General features: G+C 47.6%; 1 protein-coding gene across 12 annotated transcripts in view; it reads right to left on the bottom strand.

Moving 5' to 3' along the window:
- Positions 1-14,672, bottom strand: part of KIF1A (kinesin family member 1A) — a 269,201-nt gene that overhangs the window by 13,661 nt on the left and 240,868 nt on the right. For all 12 annotated transcript variants that reach the window (XM_075340870.1, XM_075340871.1, XM_075340872.1 and 9 more), the window contains 3 exons: positions 6,330-6,463; positions 1,916-1,977; positions 1,340-1,485 (listed from right to left, as the gene is read on the bottom strand). In XM_075340870.1, the coding sequence (XP_075196985.1) occupies positions 1,340-1,485; positions 1,916-1,977; positions 6,330-6,463 (342 nt within the window). The remainder of the gene's footprint in view (positions 1-1,339; positions 1,486-1,915; positions 1,978-6,329; positions 6,464-14,672) is intronic.

Genomic DNA, 14,672 nt, shown 5'->3' with positions numbered 1-14,672 from the left:
AACCCCCTTTCAGCCCATAAGTGTTAATAAATTAATTATTTGAAATCACCAAAGTAGGACATGCAAGTGTGACGCCCTGAACCCCCAGGGGTCACAGTACATAACAAGACACCCCCCCCCCTGGTCAGGTACACCAGTCAACCAAAACCTTGTTGCCTCCCTCCAGGGTCTGATGTCCACACCAGGTGGGGCGGAGCCAGGCAGTTGGCCCCACCCACTGAGGAGTTCACAGGCCTGGAGGCGGGAAAAGCCAGTTGGTTGAATGGTTGAAGTGAGGAGTTGAAATGGAGAGGTGGTAGTGAGAGGAGCAAAAACTGTGAGTGTCTGGGTTGGAGCCCAGGCACTATCAGCAAGGTAGGCAGACGGTGGTGGCCGTCTGCAGGAGTTGGTGGAGGTCAGTGGAACCGTAGGACTGGGGTCAGGCGGTGGCCCGCCGGTACCAAACCGGGGAGCAGATTGAAGCCAAGCACCAAGGCAGGGTACTCAGACCCCGACTAGGCTCAAAAGCCGCCGTAACGGTCAAATTCTCTGATTGCGGTCTGGACCTCAGGGGTTAATTCCCAACCAAGTCCCGTCAGAAGTCAACAGCACAACCCGTCCAGATAAGTGCCACCGCTAAGGGTCAGAGATCCAAGGGCCAGCGCCTGCGGGCAAAACGAGCTCTCCCGACACGTACACGCCGGGGAGCAGACTACCCGTGGGAAGCCATAGGAGTCAAACACACACACATAGGTGCAGGGAACGACAGCCACCATCAACCCGTCCGGGAGGAAAGTGAAGACACCGCAGCCGACCGTGGGCCCCGTCCATCCAGCCGTTTGGTTTACCAGAGACTCTGTCCTTTTCTACCTGAGTGAGTACAACAGTGCCATCCGGCCCCACGCTGCACCGCAACATTGCACCCGCGCCCACGCTTCTTCCCCGCATCGGCAGCTGCACCTGTACCTAATCCTTGCCCTCCCGAACCGGGGCCCCGGGACCAACAACCCCTACCCACGGAGGGGCTAACACCTCAGCTGCTCTCCGCCATCGCTCCCGGGAACCCCCGTCACCAGCAGCGGTGGTGCCCAACCGTCACCACAACCCCGTGGGAGGCATCACGACCGACATCCCACCACTTACCTCCCCTTTTCACTCGTGGGCGAGGAGGCGCTGCTCGAGCCCCGGGTCCGGCCCCGTGCTCAAGCCACTGAGGAGCAGAAGCACCGGACCCGAGCGCCAGCGAATCCCAGGCGAGCGGCATTCCCGACTCCTCCGCCCGTGACACAAGAACTGAATTTAAATTATTGATATTATTTTGGTGGCAAACATGGTATAATAAGATCTAGAGATGAATTACCTCCTGAAGTAGGCTGAGTTTCTCCAGTTCCCACTGATGATCAAGAATTAGACTATCACTTCTTGGCCTCCATCCTGCGAGGTTCTCTTCACCCCGCACATATGCCACTGAGGTGTCAAGCACACGTCTACGTCTTCTCTGCATCCCTAGGTAAACATAAGAGAGACATTAAAATACAAATAATAGTATTGGCTTCAGTGTTGGAACATTTGGAAATTTTGAATGTTTCATCTCTGACAGCATAACCACGGTTAGATGATACTAACAGATCACTTTCTTGTAGCTTTCAAATACCCCATCCTAAGACAAACAACAGTCTAGGATTCCGTAGTAAACTCAATTACATGGACATTTGGTTTTGACATATTTTGACCTTTTTTTTGTTTAGTCTCTATGATGATGATGGGCTCACTGGGTAAGGCATTGTGTCCAAAATGGTAAAATGTGGTGTGAGACTTCTAAGAACAGAAACTTTTGAAGAGTGTCATAAGGATTAAAACTTTCTATAGAGCAATTTTATCTTTGAAATCTATTATGCTCTGAGATGACTTTCTGAGGTACAAAAATACCACTCACCTGGACTGCTGGCTTCTGCAACTCGACAAAGACTAAGCTCATATACGCCAGTCACACGGTTACTGTAAAATCAAAAACATAGGGTCAAGGTGTGAAGCCACAGTAGACATACAGTCATGGCCAAAAATGTTGGCACCCTTGAAATCGTTCCAGAAAATGAAATTTTTCTTGGAGAAAAATATTGCAATAATATGTTTTCTTGTACACGTTTATTTCCTTTGTGCGTATTGGAACAACACAAAAAAACAGAGGAAACAAAGGCACAATTGGACAGAATTTCATACAAAGCTCCAAAAATGGGTCCGACAAAATTCCTGGTACCTTCAATTAAATATTTGGTTGCACACCATTAGGAATAAATAACTGCAATCAATTGCTTATAAATAACCTTCAACAAGCTTTTTGCACCTCTCAATTGCAATTTTGAACCACTCTTCTTTTGCAAACTGCTCCAGGTCTCTCATATTTGAAGGATGCCTTCTCTGAACAGCAATTTTAAGATCTCTCCACAGGTGTTCAATGGGATTTAGACCTGGACTCATTGCTGGCCACTATAGAATTCTCTAGTGCTTTGTTTCCATCCATTTCTAGGTGCTTCTTGAAGTGTTTTTGGGGTCATTGTCCCAATGGAAGACACACGATGTAGGATGCAGGATTACACTGGGCACTACATTGCAACCCAAAATCCTTTGGTAATCTTCAGATTTCATGGTGTCTTGCACACAGTCAAGACACCCAGGGCCAGAGGCAGCCAAACAACCCCAAAATATCTTTGAACCTCCACCATATTTGACTGTAGGTACTGTGTTCTTTTCTTTGTAGGCCTCATTCCATTTTTAGTAAACAGTAGAATGATGTGTTTTACTAAAAAGCTCTATCCCAGTCTCATTTATCCACAAGACACTCCCCCAAAAGGATTTTGGCATACTCATGTACATTTTGGTAAATTGTAGTCTAGCTGTTTTAAGTCTCTGGGGTCAGTAGTGGGATCTCCTGCCATAGCGTTTGATTTCATTCAAATGATGACAGACAGCTTGAATTTCTTTGGAAATTGATTGGGGATACTTATCTACTATCTGGACTATTGTGCATTGCAACCTTTCATCAATGTTTCTCTGCCGTCCACATACAGTGCCATGGGTTGTAAACTCCTTGATTATGTTGTGCACCATGGACATAGGAACATCAACATCTCTGAAGGTGTACTTGTAACCTTGAGAATGTTAATATTTTTCAACAATTTTGGTTCTCATGTTCTTTCTGTTCCACATGCTTAAGGCCCCGTCACACTAAGCAACATTGCTAGCAACATCGCTGCTAACGAACAACTTTTGTGACGTAGCAGCGATGTTGCTAGTGATGTCGCTGTGTGTGACATCCAGCAACAACCTAGCCCCTGCTGTGAGGTCGTTGGTTGTTGCTGAATGTCCTGGGCCATTTTTTAGTTGTTGCTGTCCCGCTGTGAAGCACAGATCGCTGTGTGTGACAGCGAGACAGCAACAACTAAATGTGCAGGCAGCAGGAGCCGGCTTCTGCGGAGGCTGATAACCACAGTAAACATCGGGTAACCAAAAAGCCCTTACCTTGGTTACCCGATATTTACCTTTGTTACCAGCCTCCGCCGCTCTCACTGTCAGTGCCGGCTCCTGCTCCTTGCACATGTAGCTGCAGGACACATCGGGTTAATTAACCCAATGTGTGCTGTAACTAGGAGAGCAAGGAGCCAGCGCGAAGCGGTGTGCGCTGCTCCCTGCTCTGCGCACATGTAATTTAAGACAAAAATCTGAGTTTTTAAAGTGCAAGTGTACATTATTTATTAAACAATTGGTGACAATTTCAATAAAAACTTTCTCTTAAAAGCATGAACGCCAGGGCTGGTCCAGGAAAATGTGTATGGGTAAGACAAAATCTCCCCTCAAGGTTTACAAGGCACAAAGACAGATCAATTGTACATAACCACAAAGTCAAATAGCAGACCACCAGATTTACACAACCAAGTATGTGCGAATTATACATATGCACAAGTAAATTACAGGACAAGACAATAACATGGATATAAGCACCACGGCACCTCGTCCCCTGAGGAAGATTCTTCACATTCCAAGAATTGAAACGTACGTAGGGCGTTATGGGGGCCTTCCCAAACGCCTGGACTGTCCGGTGTATCCTCCACCTCATGGGTCTCTCTGGGGTTTATTTATAGGCACGCAGTAAGCACTGTCTTCCGGATTAAGAACCACTTTACTTAGTGGATTCTTCAGGACTTCACAATATGGAATGACACAATATATTGGACCATTGCTTATATCCATGTTATTGTCTTGTCCTGTAATTTACTTGTGCATATGTATAATTCGCACATACTTGGTTGTGTAAATCTGGTGGTCTGCTATTTGGCTTTGTGGTTATGTACAATTGACCTGTCTTTGTGCCTTGTAAACCTTGAGGGGAGATTTTGTCTTACCCATACACATTTTCCTGGACCAGTCCTGGCGTTCATGCTTTTAAGAAAAAGTTTTTATTGAAATTGTCACCAATTGTTTAATAAATAATGTACACTTGCACTTTAAAAACTCAGATTTTTGTCTTAAATTGCTATGTTCATGAGTTTGTGCTACCCGAGGGATCTCTGTAGATACAGGACCCACGGGAATCTGTTGAGTATGGTTATATGGAACCCTTTTCTAATATCTCTGTGCACATGTAGCTGCAGCACACATCGGGTAATTAACCCGATGTGTGCTGTAACTAGGAGAGCAGGGAGCCAGCGCTCAGTGTGCGCTGCTCCCTGCTCTCTGCACGTGTAGCTCCGTGCGCTGGTAACCAAGGTAAATATCGGGTTGGTTACCTGATATTTACCTTAGTTACCAAGCGCAGCATCTTCCACGCGGCGCTGGGGGCTGGTCACTGGTTGCTGGTGAGCTCACCAGCAACTCGTGTAGCGACGCTCCAGCGATCCCTGCCAGGTCAGGTTGCTGGTGGGATCGCTGGAGCGTCGCAGTGTGACATCTCACCAGCAACCTCCTAGCAACTTACCAGCGATCCCTATCGTTGTTGGGATCGCTGGTAAGTTGCTTAGTGTGACTGGACCTTTAGTGTGGCATACACAGACACACAATGCAAAGAATGAGTCAACTTCTCCCCTATTTATCTGGTTTCAAGTGTGATTTAATATTGACCACACTTATTACTTGTCACAGGTAAGTTTGAACGAGCATCACATACTTGAAACAAAGTTGTTTACTCCCAATTTTGGAAAGGTGTCAACAATTTTGTACAGCTCTTTTTTGCGGTCGTGTGTGAAATTATGTCCAATTTGCCTTTTTTTGTGTTGTTCCAATATACACAAAGGAAGTAAACATGTGTCTAACAAAACATGCGTAATTGCAATTATCTTCTGGGAGAAATACATAATTTTCTGGAACAATTACAATGGTGCTAACACATTCGGTCCATGACTGTATTAAACCAATGCAACTATGAATGGTGTTATGACTCTAAGGCGGGCTTTGCACGTTGCGACATCGCAAGCCGATGCTGCAATGTTGCACGCGATAGTCCCCGCCCCCGTCGCAGGTACAATATCTTGTGAAAGCTGGCGTAGCGAAAAATATCGCTACGCCAGCTTCACATGCACTCACCTGCCCTGCTACCGTCGCTCTGGCCGGCGACCCGCCTCCTTATTAAGGGGGCGGGTCGTGCGGCGTCACTGCGACGTCACACGGCAGGCAGCCAATCGGAGCGGAAGGGCGGAGATGAGTGGGATGTAAACATCCTGTCCACCTCCTTCCTTCCGCATATTCTACGGAAGCCGCGGTGACGCCGGTAGGAGATGTTCCTCGCTCCTGCGGCTTCACACCAAGCGATGTGTGCTGCCGCAGGAGCGAGGAACAACATCGGACCGTCGCGTCAGCGTAATTATGGATTACGCCGACGCTGCACCGATGATACTATTACGACGCTTTTGCGCTCGTTAATCGTATCATCGAACCTTTACACACTACGATGTCGCATGCGATGCCGGAAGTGCGTCACTTTCAATTTGACCCCACCGACATTGCACCTGCGATGTCGTAGTGTGCAAAGCCCGCCTAACTTTGTGGTGCAATTTTGTGGACATGTTTTTAATATTTGTATCAAACATTGCACAGGGTTTACTACAAAGAAAAAGGTTTCAAAATGTTAGAAATTAGTGACATGCCTTATCTCTCCTAGACAGAACCCAAGACTCTCACATACATAATTCAATATTATCTAGGTGTATATTGCACTGAAATGAGTACCACCATGCAGGTGTAAAAATATGGCCTTCAGGGACATGATTAGTTATGCCATGTATTTCCTAAACTTAGTATTGAGATTCATCCGTTGCCAACATGGGGAAACAAAATAATCTCTTTAAGCATGAACTCACCTCTCAGAAGCTCGGAGACTGCCTGTACCAAACAGGTTTCGAATGGAACGACATGCAGGCAGTTTGGCATCCCGGGAATAAAAGACCATGCAGAAGTCCTTTGTGATGACAGCAGGCTGTGTACAGTTCTCCATCTGTGAGGAGCAGATTTAATTGATTTATGATGTTATCCCTTTGTCCAAAATACATTAAATATGTTCGACATTTAAAGGGACACTGTTAGTAGGATCAACCCTCCTAAGCCGTCTTTATGGGCATGTAGGTCATAGAAAGTTTAATAAATGATATCTGTAATCCGATGTCTTTTTCCAGAGAAATCCTTAATTTCTTAAAATCTAAATGAGCTGTTACAATCTATAAGCCGGATACTGATCTCCTGAAAATCTGCTTCCACAGCTTATTTTAAATGAAAGAAGGCATTACCAGTGTGCGACATGTAGATCAGAAGAGCACGCTGTCAGTTATTACATGTCTCACAAAGATAATGCCACTGTCAGGCTGCCACCAGGGGTAGCTGGAGCCCTGCAGGGAAATACACTACACGGAGCTAAATAAGCAAGGAGGTGGACGCACAGTGTGTGCTATTGCAGTGCCTCGCAGCATCAGCCGGAAAAAAGAAGCCGCGGGGCATGCGGGGGATGGTCGGGCAGGCCGGGTCATACACAGTACAGGGAGAATGAAGACTGGAGGAACGAGCAGAGGCGGGGTCGAGGTCAAGCCGAGGTCAGAATCAGAGGAAGCAACCGAGTAGGGAGGTAGGAGAGGGGGGAACAACCGGGGCTATTGTGGAAAGGAAGGAGGTGGGACAGAGGATTGGAGGAACGACTAGGGGACGGAACACAGGCAGAGAACGAGGGCACAGAGAGGGAACGGATCAGGATCACACTTACAGGCACCAGCAATCACAGGCAACGCAGCGCTAAGCTTATATCCGACACTGGTTCACCGGAGATAACAGTATTTAAGGCATCCAAGCTCCGGAAGTGAGGCCCGAGAAAAGGCTCCGCCCCCTAGCCATGTGGACGGGGAGGCGAAATCGTGACAGCCACCTTTAATTTAAAATAAGATATGGAGGCAGATTCTTGAGAAGAGCCATGTCCGGGCCATAGACCTTAGCAGCTAATTTACATATTAAGAAAAATGTGGATTTCTCTGGAATAAGACATCAGATAGCAGATATGAAAGTATCATTTTATTCAACTTTCTATGACCTACATGATCATATAGATGTCTTAGGAGGGATAATTCTACTGACATTTCCTTTAATAATGCCTACAACCCACAATAACACTCAGACCAGTACACCACTGCGCAACCAGCTCTGCCCTTACCTACTATACCCTCGCCCATCCCCTGTAGACTGTGAGCCCTCGCAGGCAGGGTCCTCTCTCCTCCTGCACCAGTTTGTTTTTGTAAAGTTCATGATTCTTGTACTTGTTTTTATGTATACTTTTTTCACTTGTAAAGCACCATGGAATAAATGGTGCTATAATAAAAAATAATAATAAAAAATATTTTATTGTGTCCTTAGAAAAATGATAAATTAATTTCTGTCTAAGATATACTATATTTTAAGAGTGTTAATTGAACTGGCTTTCACTGCATTACAGGCAGACCTTATATAGTGTCTGTACGGTATGTCATCTGTTATACAGCCACGTGACTGATATTATTTATACCATGTTCTGAAGCAGAGGTACACTCCTCCCCAGCCTCCTGTTTTCCTGCCTGTTGTCGGGTTGGAACTCCTGCTTGATTAACAATTTAGATCAGCTGCCTTGCAGCCCTGAACCTTGAGCACTCTGTTATATAAGGCTATGTGCCCACGTAGCGTATTTTCATGCAGTTACGCTGCGTTCTGCACCGCAGCGTAACTTCATGCGTCCTGCGTCCCCAGCACAATCTATGAAGATTGTGCCTAATCCATGCCCACGTGGCGTATTAGAACGCAGAGCTTCGGCTGCTACCGAAATTTCTGCAGGGACAGAACGCAACGTGGGTACATAGCCTTAGACTGCTTTGCCTCTGCAAGTGTGATGCCCTGGACTAGCCAGGTAGTTACAGTTAGAGCCCTGCACAACACCTGTCCCCTAAAAAGGTGTGATCAGCCAACCATTAAAACCTAGTCACCTCCCTCAGAGCTTAATGGACACACCAGGGGGCGGAGCCAGGCGGTTGGCACGCCCACCGAGGAGTTCAGAAAGCCTGAGGCAGGAAAAAGAAAACAGTTTAGTCTGAGTTCAGTTTGAGAGTGCAGTGGAGGAGGACAGGCTGTGTGACAGGCCTGTAGCAAACTGACAAGTGCCAGGGTTGGAGCCCGGGCACCTTTGGCTAGGAGGCATACGGTGGTCTCAGCCTGCAGTAGCTGGGAAGACGGCTCGGTGGAACCGTGGTGGACCGGGACAGGGTAGTGGCCCACTGGTACCGACCTGGGGAACCGACTCGGAAACCGGAGCACAGAAGGGGGTACTCAGACCCTGAAACGAGGTCCAGAAGCCCCTGGACTGAGTTAATTAACTGATTGCGGTCCTTTCCCACCCAAAGTCACGACTGAAGACAACAGCCCAGCGAGGGGGATAGAAATCCACCGCACAGGCAGAGAGATCCCACGGGCCAGCGTCTGCAGGCAAAAGGGCTCTTCCGACATCCACAAAGCCGGGGAGCGGACTTCCGACGCTGAAGCGCAGGTAGTCCACAAATACACAAAACGGTGCAGGAGAAGGGCAGAGACCACTAACTGGGTGGGGGACCAGACGCAGCCGGCTGCGGGCACTGACCACCATCAACTTGGTTTACCAGAGACTCGTGTGCGTTACTAACCATGAGTACAAAAGTGCCCTCCGGCCGCGCACCTCCCTGCACCGCCCAACAAAACCCCAACGGGTCCCGGGCCACCACCCCTGCCCACGGAGGGGTTAACATCTTGCTGCGTAACATCTTCCCCTGGGTGCCCAGTAACCGCAGCGGTGATGTCCTTCTTCACCACAACCCGTGGGTGGCGTCACAAACTCAAACACGGCTGCGGCCGTACACCTACGTCCCCTAAAAGCACCAGCCCCCCCCCCCTTTCAGATCGCAGTGGACCACGGGGCCCTCGGGCCCAGAGACGCTCGAGCTACCACCCGGCGAGTCCGGATCCGAGCGGCTCGGTTGCCGCCGAGCACGGGGCGGTACACAAGCACAAGAGTGCAGTGACACTGAAGCTTGCTGGTAGCTACAGTTAGGTCCAGAAATATTTGGACCTTGACACAATTTTCGCGAGTTGGGCTCTGCATGCCACCACATTGGATTTGAAATGAAATCTCTACAACAGAATTCAAGTGCAGATTGTAACGTTTAATTTGAAGGTTTGAACAAAAATATCTGATAGAAATTGTAGGAATTGTACACATTTCTTTACAAACACTCCACATTTTAGGAGGTCAAAAGTAATTGGACAAATAAACCAAACCCAAACAAAATATTTTTATTTTCAATATTTTGTTGCGAATCCTTTGGAGGCAATCACTGCCTTAAGTCTGGAACCCATGGACATCACCAAACGCTGGGTTTCCTCCTTCTTAATGCTTTGCCAGGACTTTACAGCCGCAGCCTTCAGGTCTTGCTTGTTTGTGGGTCTTTCCATCTTAAGTCTGGATTTGAGCAAGTGAAATGCATGCTCAATTGGGTTAAGATCTGGTGATTGACTTGGCCATTGCAGAATGTTCCACTTTTTTGCACTCATGAACTCCTGGGTAGCTTTGGCTGTATGTTTGGGGTCAATGTCCATCTGTACTATGAAGCGCCATCCGATCAACTTTGTGGCATTTGGCTGAATCTGGGCTGAAAGTATATCCCGGTACACTTCAGAATTCATCCGGCTACTCTTGTCTGCTGTTATGTCATCAATAAACACAAGTGACCCAGTGCCATTGAAAGCCATGCATGCCCATGCCATCACGTTGTCTCCACCATGTTTTACAGAGGATGTGGTGTGCCTTGGATCATGTGCCGTTCCCTTTCTTCTCCAAACTTTTTTCTTCCCATCATTCTGGTACAGGTTGATCTTGGTCTCATCTGTCCATAGAATACTTTTCCAGAACTGAGCTGGCTTCATGAGGTGTTTTTCAGCAAATTTAACTCTGGCCTGTCTATTTTTGGAATTGATGAATGGTTTCCATCTAGATGTGAACCCTTTGTATTTACTTTCATGGAGTCTTCTCTTTACTGTTGACTTAGAGACAGATACACCTACTTCACTGAGAGTGTTCTTGACTTCAGTTGATGTTGTGAATGGGTTCTTCTTCACCAAAGAAAGTATGCGGCAATCATCCACCACTGTTGTCATCCGTGGACGCCCAGGCCTTTTTGAGTTCCCAAGCTCACTAGTCAATTCCTTTTTTCTCAGAATGTACCCGACTGTTGATTTTGCTACTCCAAGCATGTCTGCTATCTCTCTGATGGATTTTTTCTTTTTTTTCAGCCTCAGGATGTTCTGCTTCACCTCAATTGAGAGTTCCTTAGACCGCATGTTGTCTGGTCACAGCAACAACTTCCAAATGCAAAACCACACACCTGTAATCAACCCCAGACCTTTTAACTACTTCATTGATTACAGGTTAACGAGGGAGACGCCTTCAGAGTTAATTGCAGCCCTTAGAGTCCCTTGTCCAATTACTTTTGGTCCCTTGAAAAAGAGGAGGCTATGCATTACAGAGCTATGATTCCTAAACCCTTTCTCCGATTTGGATGTGAAAACTCTCATATTGCAGCTGGGAGTGTGCACTTTCAGCCCATATTATATATATAATTGTATTTCTGAACATGTTTTTGTAAACAGCTAAAATAACAAAACTTGTGTCACTGTCCAAATATTTCTGGACCTAACTGTAACAGTGTTCTCCAGCAATCTAGCTGTCACGATCCCACCACTCAGTGTGTCTTTGATGTGGTGAGTAACAGTTCAGCTGTTCTTTTAGAATTAGAGTCATGCTGAGCTGTCAATATTGTGAGTGACAGTCCATTCGCCCAATCGGGGCCGGGGTGTGCTGGGTTTCCTCCAGGTGTCTCCTGCTCTGAGTGATTACCTGGCTGTCAGTCTTTGATTACTGCCAGTCAAAGCCTTAGCTCGGTGGTATGAGGGGCTGCTGATAAGACTTTGGCTTTACCCAGAAAGAAACGAGACAGGATGATGAAACTTTACATTTATACCACATACTCTCCACTGATGTCAACACACTTCTTACATCCATATTCCAAGTTCTATAAGCCTAGCAAAAAGAAGGATTTCAGTTGTGCCTCAAACAAGGCATCCGTAGCAGCCATGGCATCAAAAATAGCGTGAAATTTGGTACCCTTGAGGTGTTTCTTCAGGTTTGGAAACATGATAGTCGGAGGGAGCTAGCTCTGGTGAATAAGGTGGGTGGTCAACCAGCTGGAAGCCCAGCTCTGCCAGTTTTGCCATAGTCACTTGTGCAGTGTGAATGGGGGCAATGTCTTTCAGGAACAAGACTCTTTTGGACAGCTTGCTGCGCCTTTTGGCCTTCAGAGCTGCCTTCAATTGGTCCAAAAGTTCAATGTAATACCTTGCATTGATGGTGGAATCCTTTGAAGGTAGTCCACTAGCAGCACACCCTCCTTATCCCAGAACACAGACACCATCATCTTAGTGGCTGATTTTTGCACCCTGAGCTTCGGATGAAGAGAACCACTGTGCCTCCCCTCTTTTGACTGCTACTTGTTTTCAGGGTCATACAAATAAATCCAGGTCTCATCCATAATGACCAGTCCATCCAGGAAGTTCTTATCAGTCCGGAAATGCTGACAAATGGATCAGGATGTTTTCACTCACTTGCTTCTTTGATCTGTTGTTAAACATTTGGGGACCCACTTTGCAGATAGCTTCCTCATGTCCAAATGTTCATGGATAATGACACAAACACGTTCACGGGAAATCTCCATGATGTCTGCTATTGCTTTAGCTGAAATTCGTCGATTCTCCAGTATGAGGTTGTGCTCAGCATTGACGATCTCCAACCATTCTCGATCATCCAGGACGTTCCTCATCATTGGTGCTGAATTGGCCCGTTTTAAATTTGGCAACCCAGTTCTTAACTGTTCCCAATGTCTGCGACTTATCACCATGAATATCCTTTGCGGACTTTCCTTGCAGAAGCAAGAATTTTATTACTCCTCTACTCTCAGTTGCTGTGAATATCGCAGTAGACTCCGCCATTTTGTTTTCCCGCGTGCGTACAACACTATTGCTATAGGCAACTGTGCCGCTCCCCCGTGCCAGCAGCCGGGCTGCTGCTCGGATCCGGATCTGTGGTGGCTAGAGGGGTCTACTGGGAGTATGTACAGGGGGATTGGAAGTTCGTGACGCCACCCACGGTGCGTGGTAAGTTAGGAGGGTACCACCGCTGCTGTTGGGGACACCCGGTGGCAGTGGTTTGGCAGCTGGGATGTTTTAAGCCCTCCGTGGGTAGGGTTTTTTTGCCCAGGGAGCCCGGTGATGGTGAAGTGGGGGTGCCGCGGGGGTAGGAGAAGGGTTTTCCCACTGTACTAACTCAGTCCATAAATAATCACACCGACAGCTTGTAAACCAGAGTTCTGAGCACCGCTGCAGCTGGGAGGGAGTACGCTTGGGTCCGTGTTCTTGGTGTTGCAGTTAGTCTGTGACCCTTTTCCTTGGCACCAGTGTTTTCCTCTTTGGACCCTCAAGTCTGAAACTGTTTGGGTACCGCTCACCCTTGTGGCTAACGGAGTGAGCTTGCTCTCAGGGTTCACGCGTAGGATTTCTTTGGACTGTATTGGGAAAGTCCTATCCCATCGGTGCCCTAGTACCCCGATTTTGGAGTGGGTTGGGGATGACACTTGAAGTTTTCACCCCCGTCGGGTAAATTACCAGGACGCATGAAGCTACTTCCTGGCCTAGGATCCACGTACCCCGTCGTGCCCTGGCCCCTGCCCGGTGATAGCTCAAGGCTGCCGGCCGCCCTCCTCTGCAGTCCGTGCCCCATGACACTATCCCCTGCGACTGGGGTTCCAGCTCCTACTAGGCCCAGACCAACGTCTGCCACCTAGTACTCAGGAGCCCTGCTACGTGATCTCTCTTCTCGAGAGTCACTTCCTTCCCCTTCCACTGCTACTTCACTTCTCCTTTCACTTTTTCACTCTTCTCTACCAACCCCCATGTGGGCGGCCCTATTCCCTTCAGGCCCCCCCAATGGTGTGTCTGGTGGGTACAGTGCAAAGTGTTCCTAGGGTTTTGATTGGCTTAGCTGTTGGCAACACCAAAGGACCAGGACTCGAGTCGTAACCAAGGAGGGTGGATACTGTGCAGAAGGGCAGATTGCACAATACCCTGTGACGACCTGATAGGCCAGGGCGTCACACAACAAACACAAACTTTTGAAAACATATATCAGACATATAGGCTTTCATGTGACGTAACATTCGTTACCATAGAAACAAAAAAAAGATCAGAAAACCAAAGACTTATCAGCAGCCCCTTGTATATGAGTGCCTTGTTTTCCTGTGTTCTGTCTCCGATCTATTGCTGCTAGACCTTAACATTAGTTTTGCCTGGCCCCTTTGCCTTAATTCACTACCTTTCTGGAATTCTGACCTTGGACTGTGGCCTGACTACACATTTGTCTTACCCCTTTGTTTATGACAAGCTCTCTTGGCATATGATGTTGAATCTCTTGACAACCCTGCCTCACAGCTTGTCCAAGAGTAGTGACTAGCCTCACAGTATGACTGGCACAATAACTTTTTTTTCACACCAGTATGGATCCAATTCGTACACAGTCTGACCCAGTTGGTTCAGGATCTGGCCAGGCAGCACCAGGAACTAAAAGCATTGCAGTTTTAGCTGCAGGGTCAGTTTTGAAGCCCAATGATTGCTTTTAAGAGCCCTCTGCTGCTGGTGGCAGCTATGACGATTGTACCTCCTGATGTGCAGTTGGTCTCCCCCAAACCAGTGTTGGCCTTTGTGAATACATTTTCAGGGAAAATAACACACTGTAAGGTGTTCACAGAGAGCTGTACGCGGTATGTGCCCCCCTAGAGCTGTATTGGCCCCCCAGAGCTGAATTGGCCCCCCAGAGCTGTATGTGCAGCCCCCCAGAACTCTATGCTGCCCACCCCAGTAATGTGTATGCCCCCCAGAGCTGTATGCCTTCCCAGTAACATCTATACCCCCCCTGTAATGTGTATACCCCTCAGTAATGTGTATAAGCCCCAGAAATGTGAATGACCCTCAGGAACTTGTATGCCCCCCAGTAATGTGTTTGCCCCTCAGTAATGTGTATTCCACCCGAGTATTGTTTATGCCCCTCAGTAACCTGTATGCTCCCC

This window comes from Anomaloglossus baeobatrachus, chromosome 3 (assembly GCF_048569485.1).
Source record: "Anomaloglossus baeobatrachus isolate aAnoBae1 chromosome 3, aAnoBae1.hap1, whole genome shotgun sequence".
NCBI classification, from domain to species: Eukaryota; Metazoa; Chordata; class Amphibia; order Anura; family Aromobatidae; genus Anomaloglossus; species Anomaloglossus baeobatrachus.
Note: the sequence above shows the minus strand (reverse complement) of the source record. Positions and strands in the feature narration are given on the sequence as shown.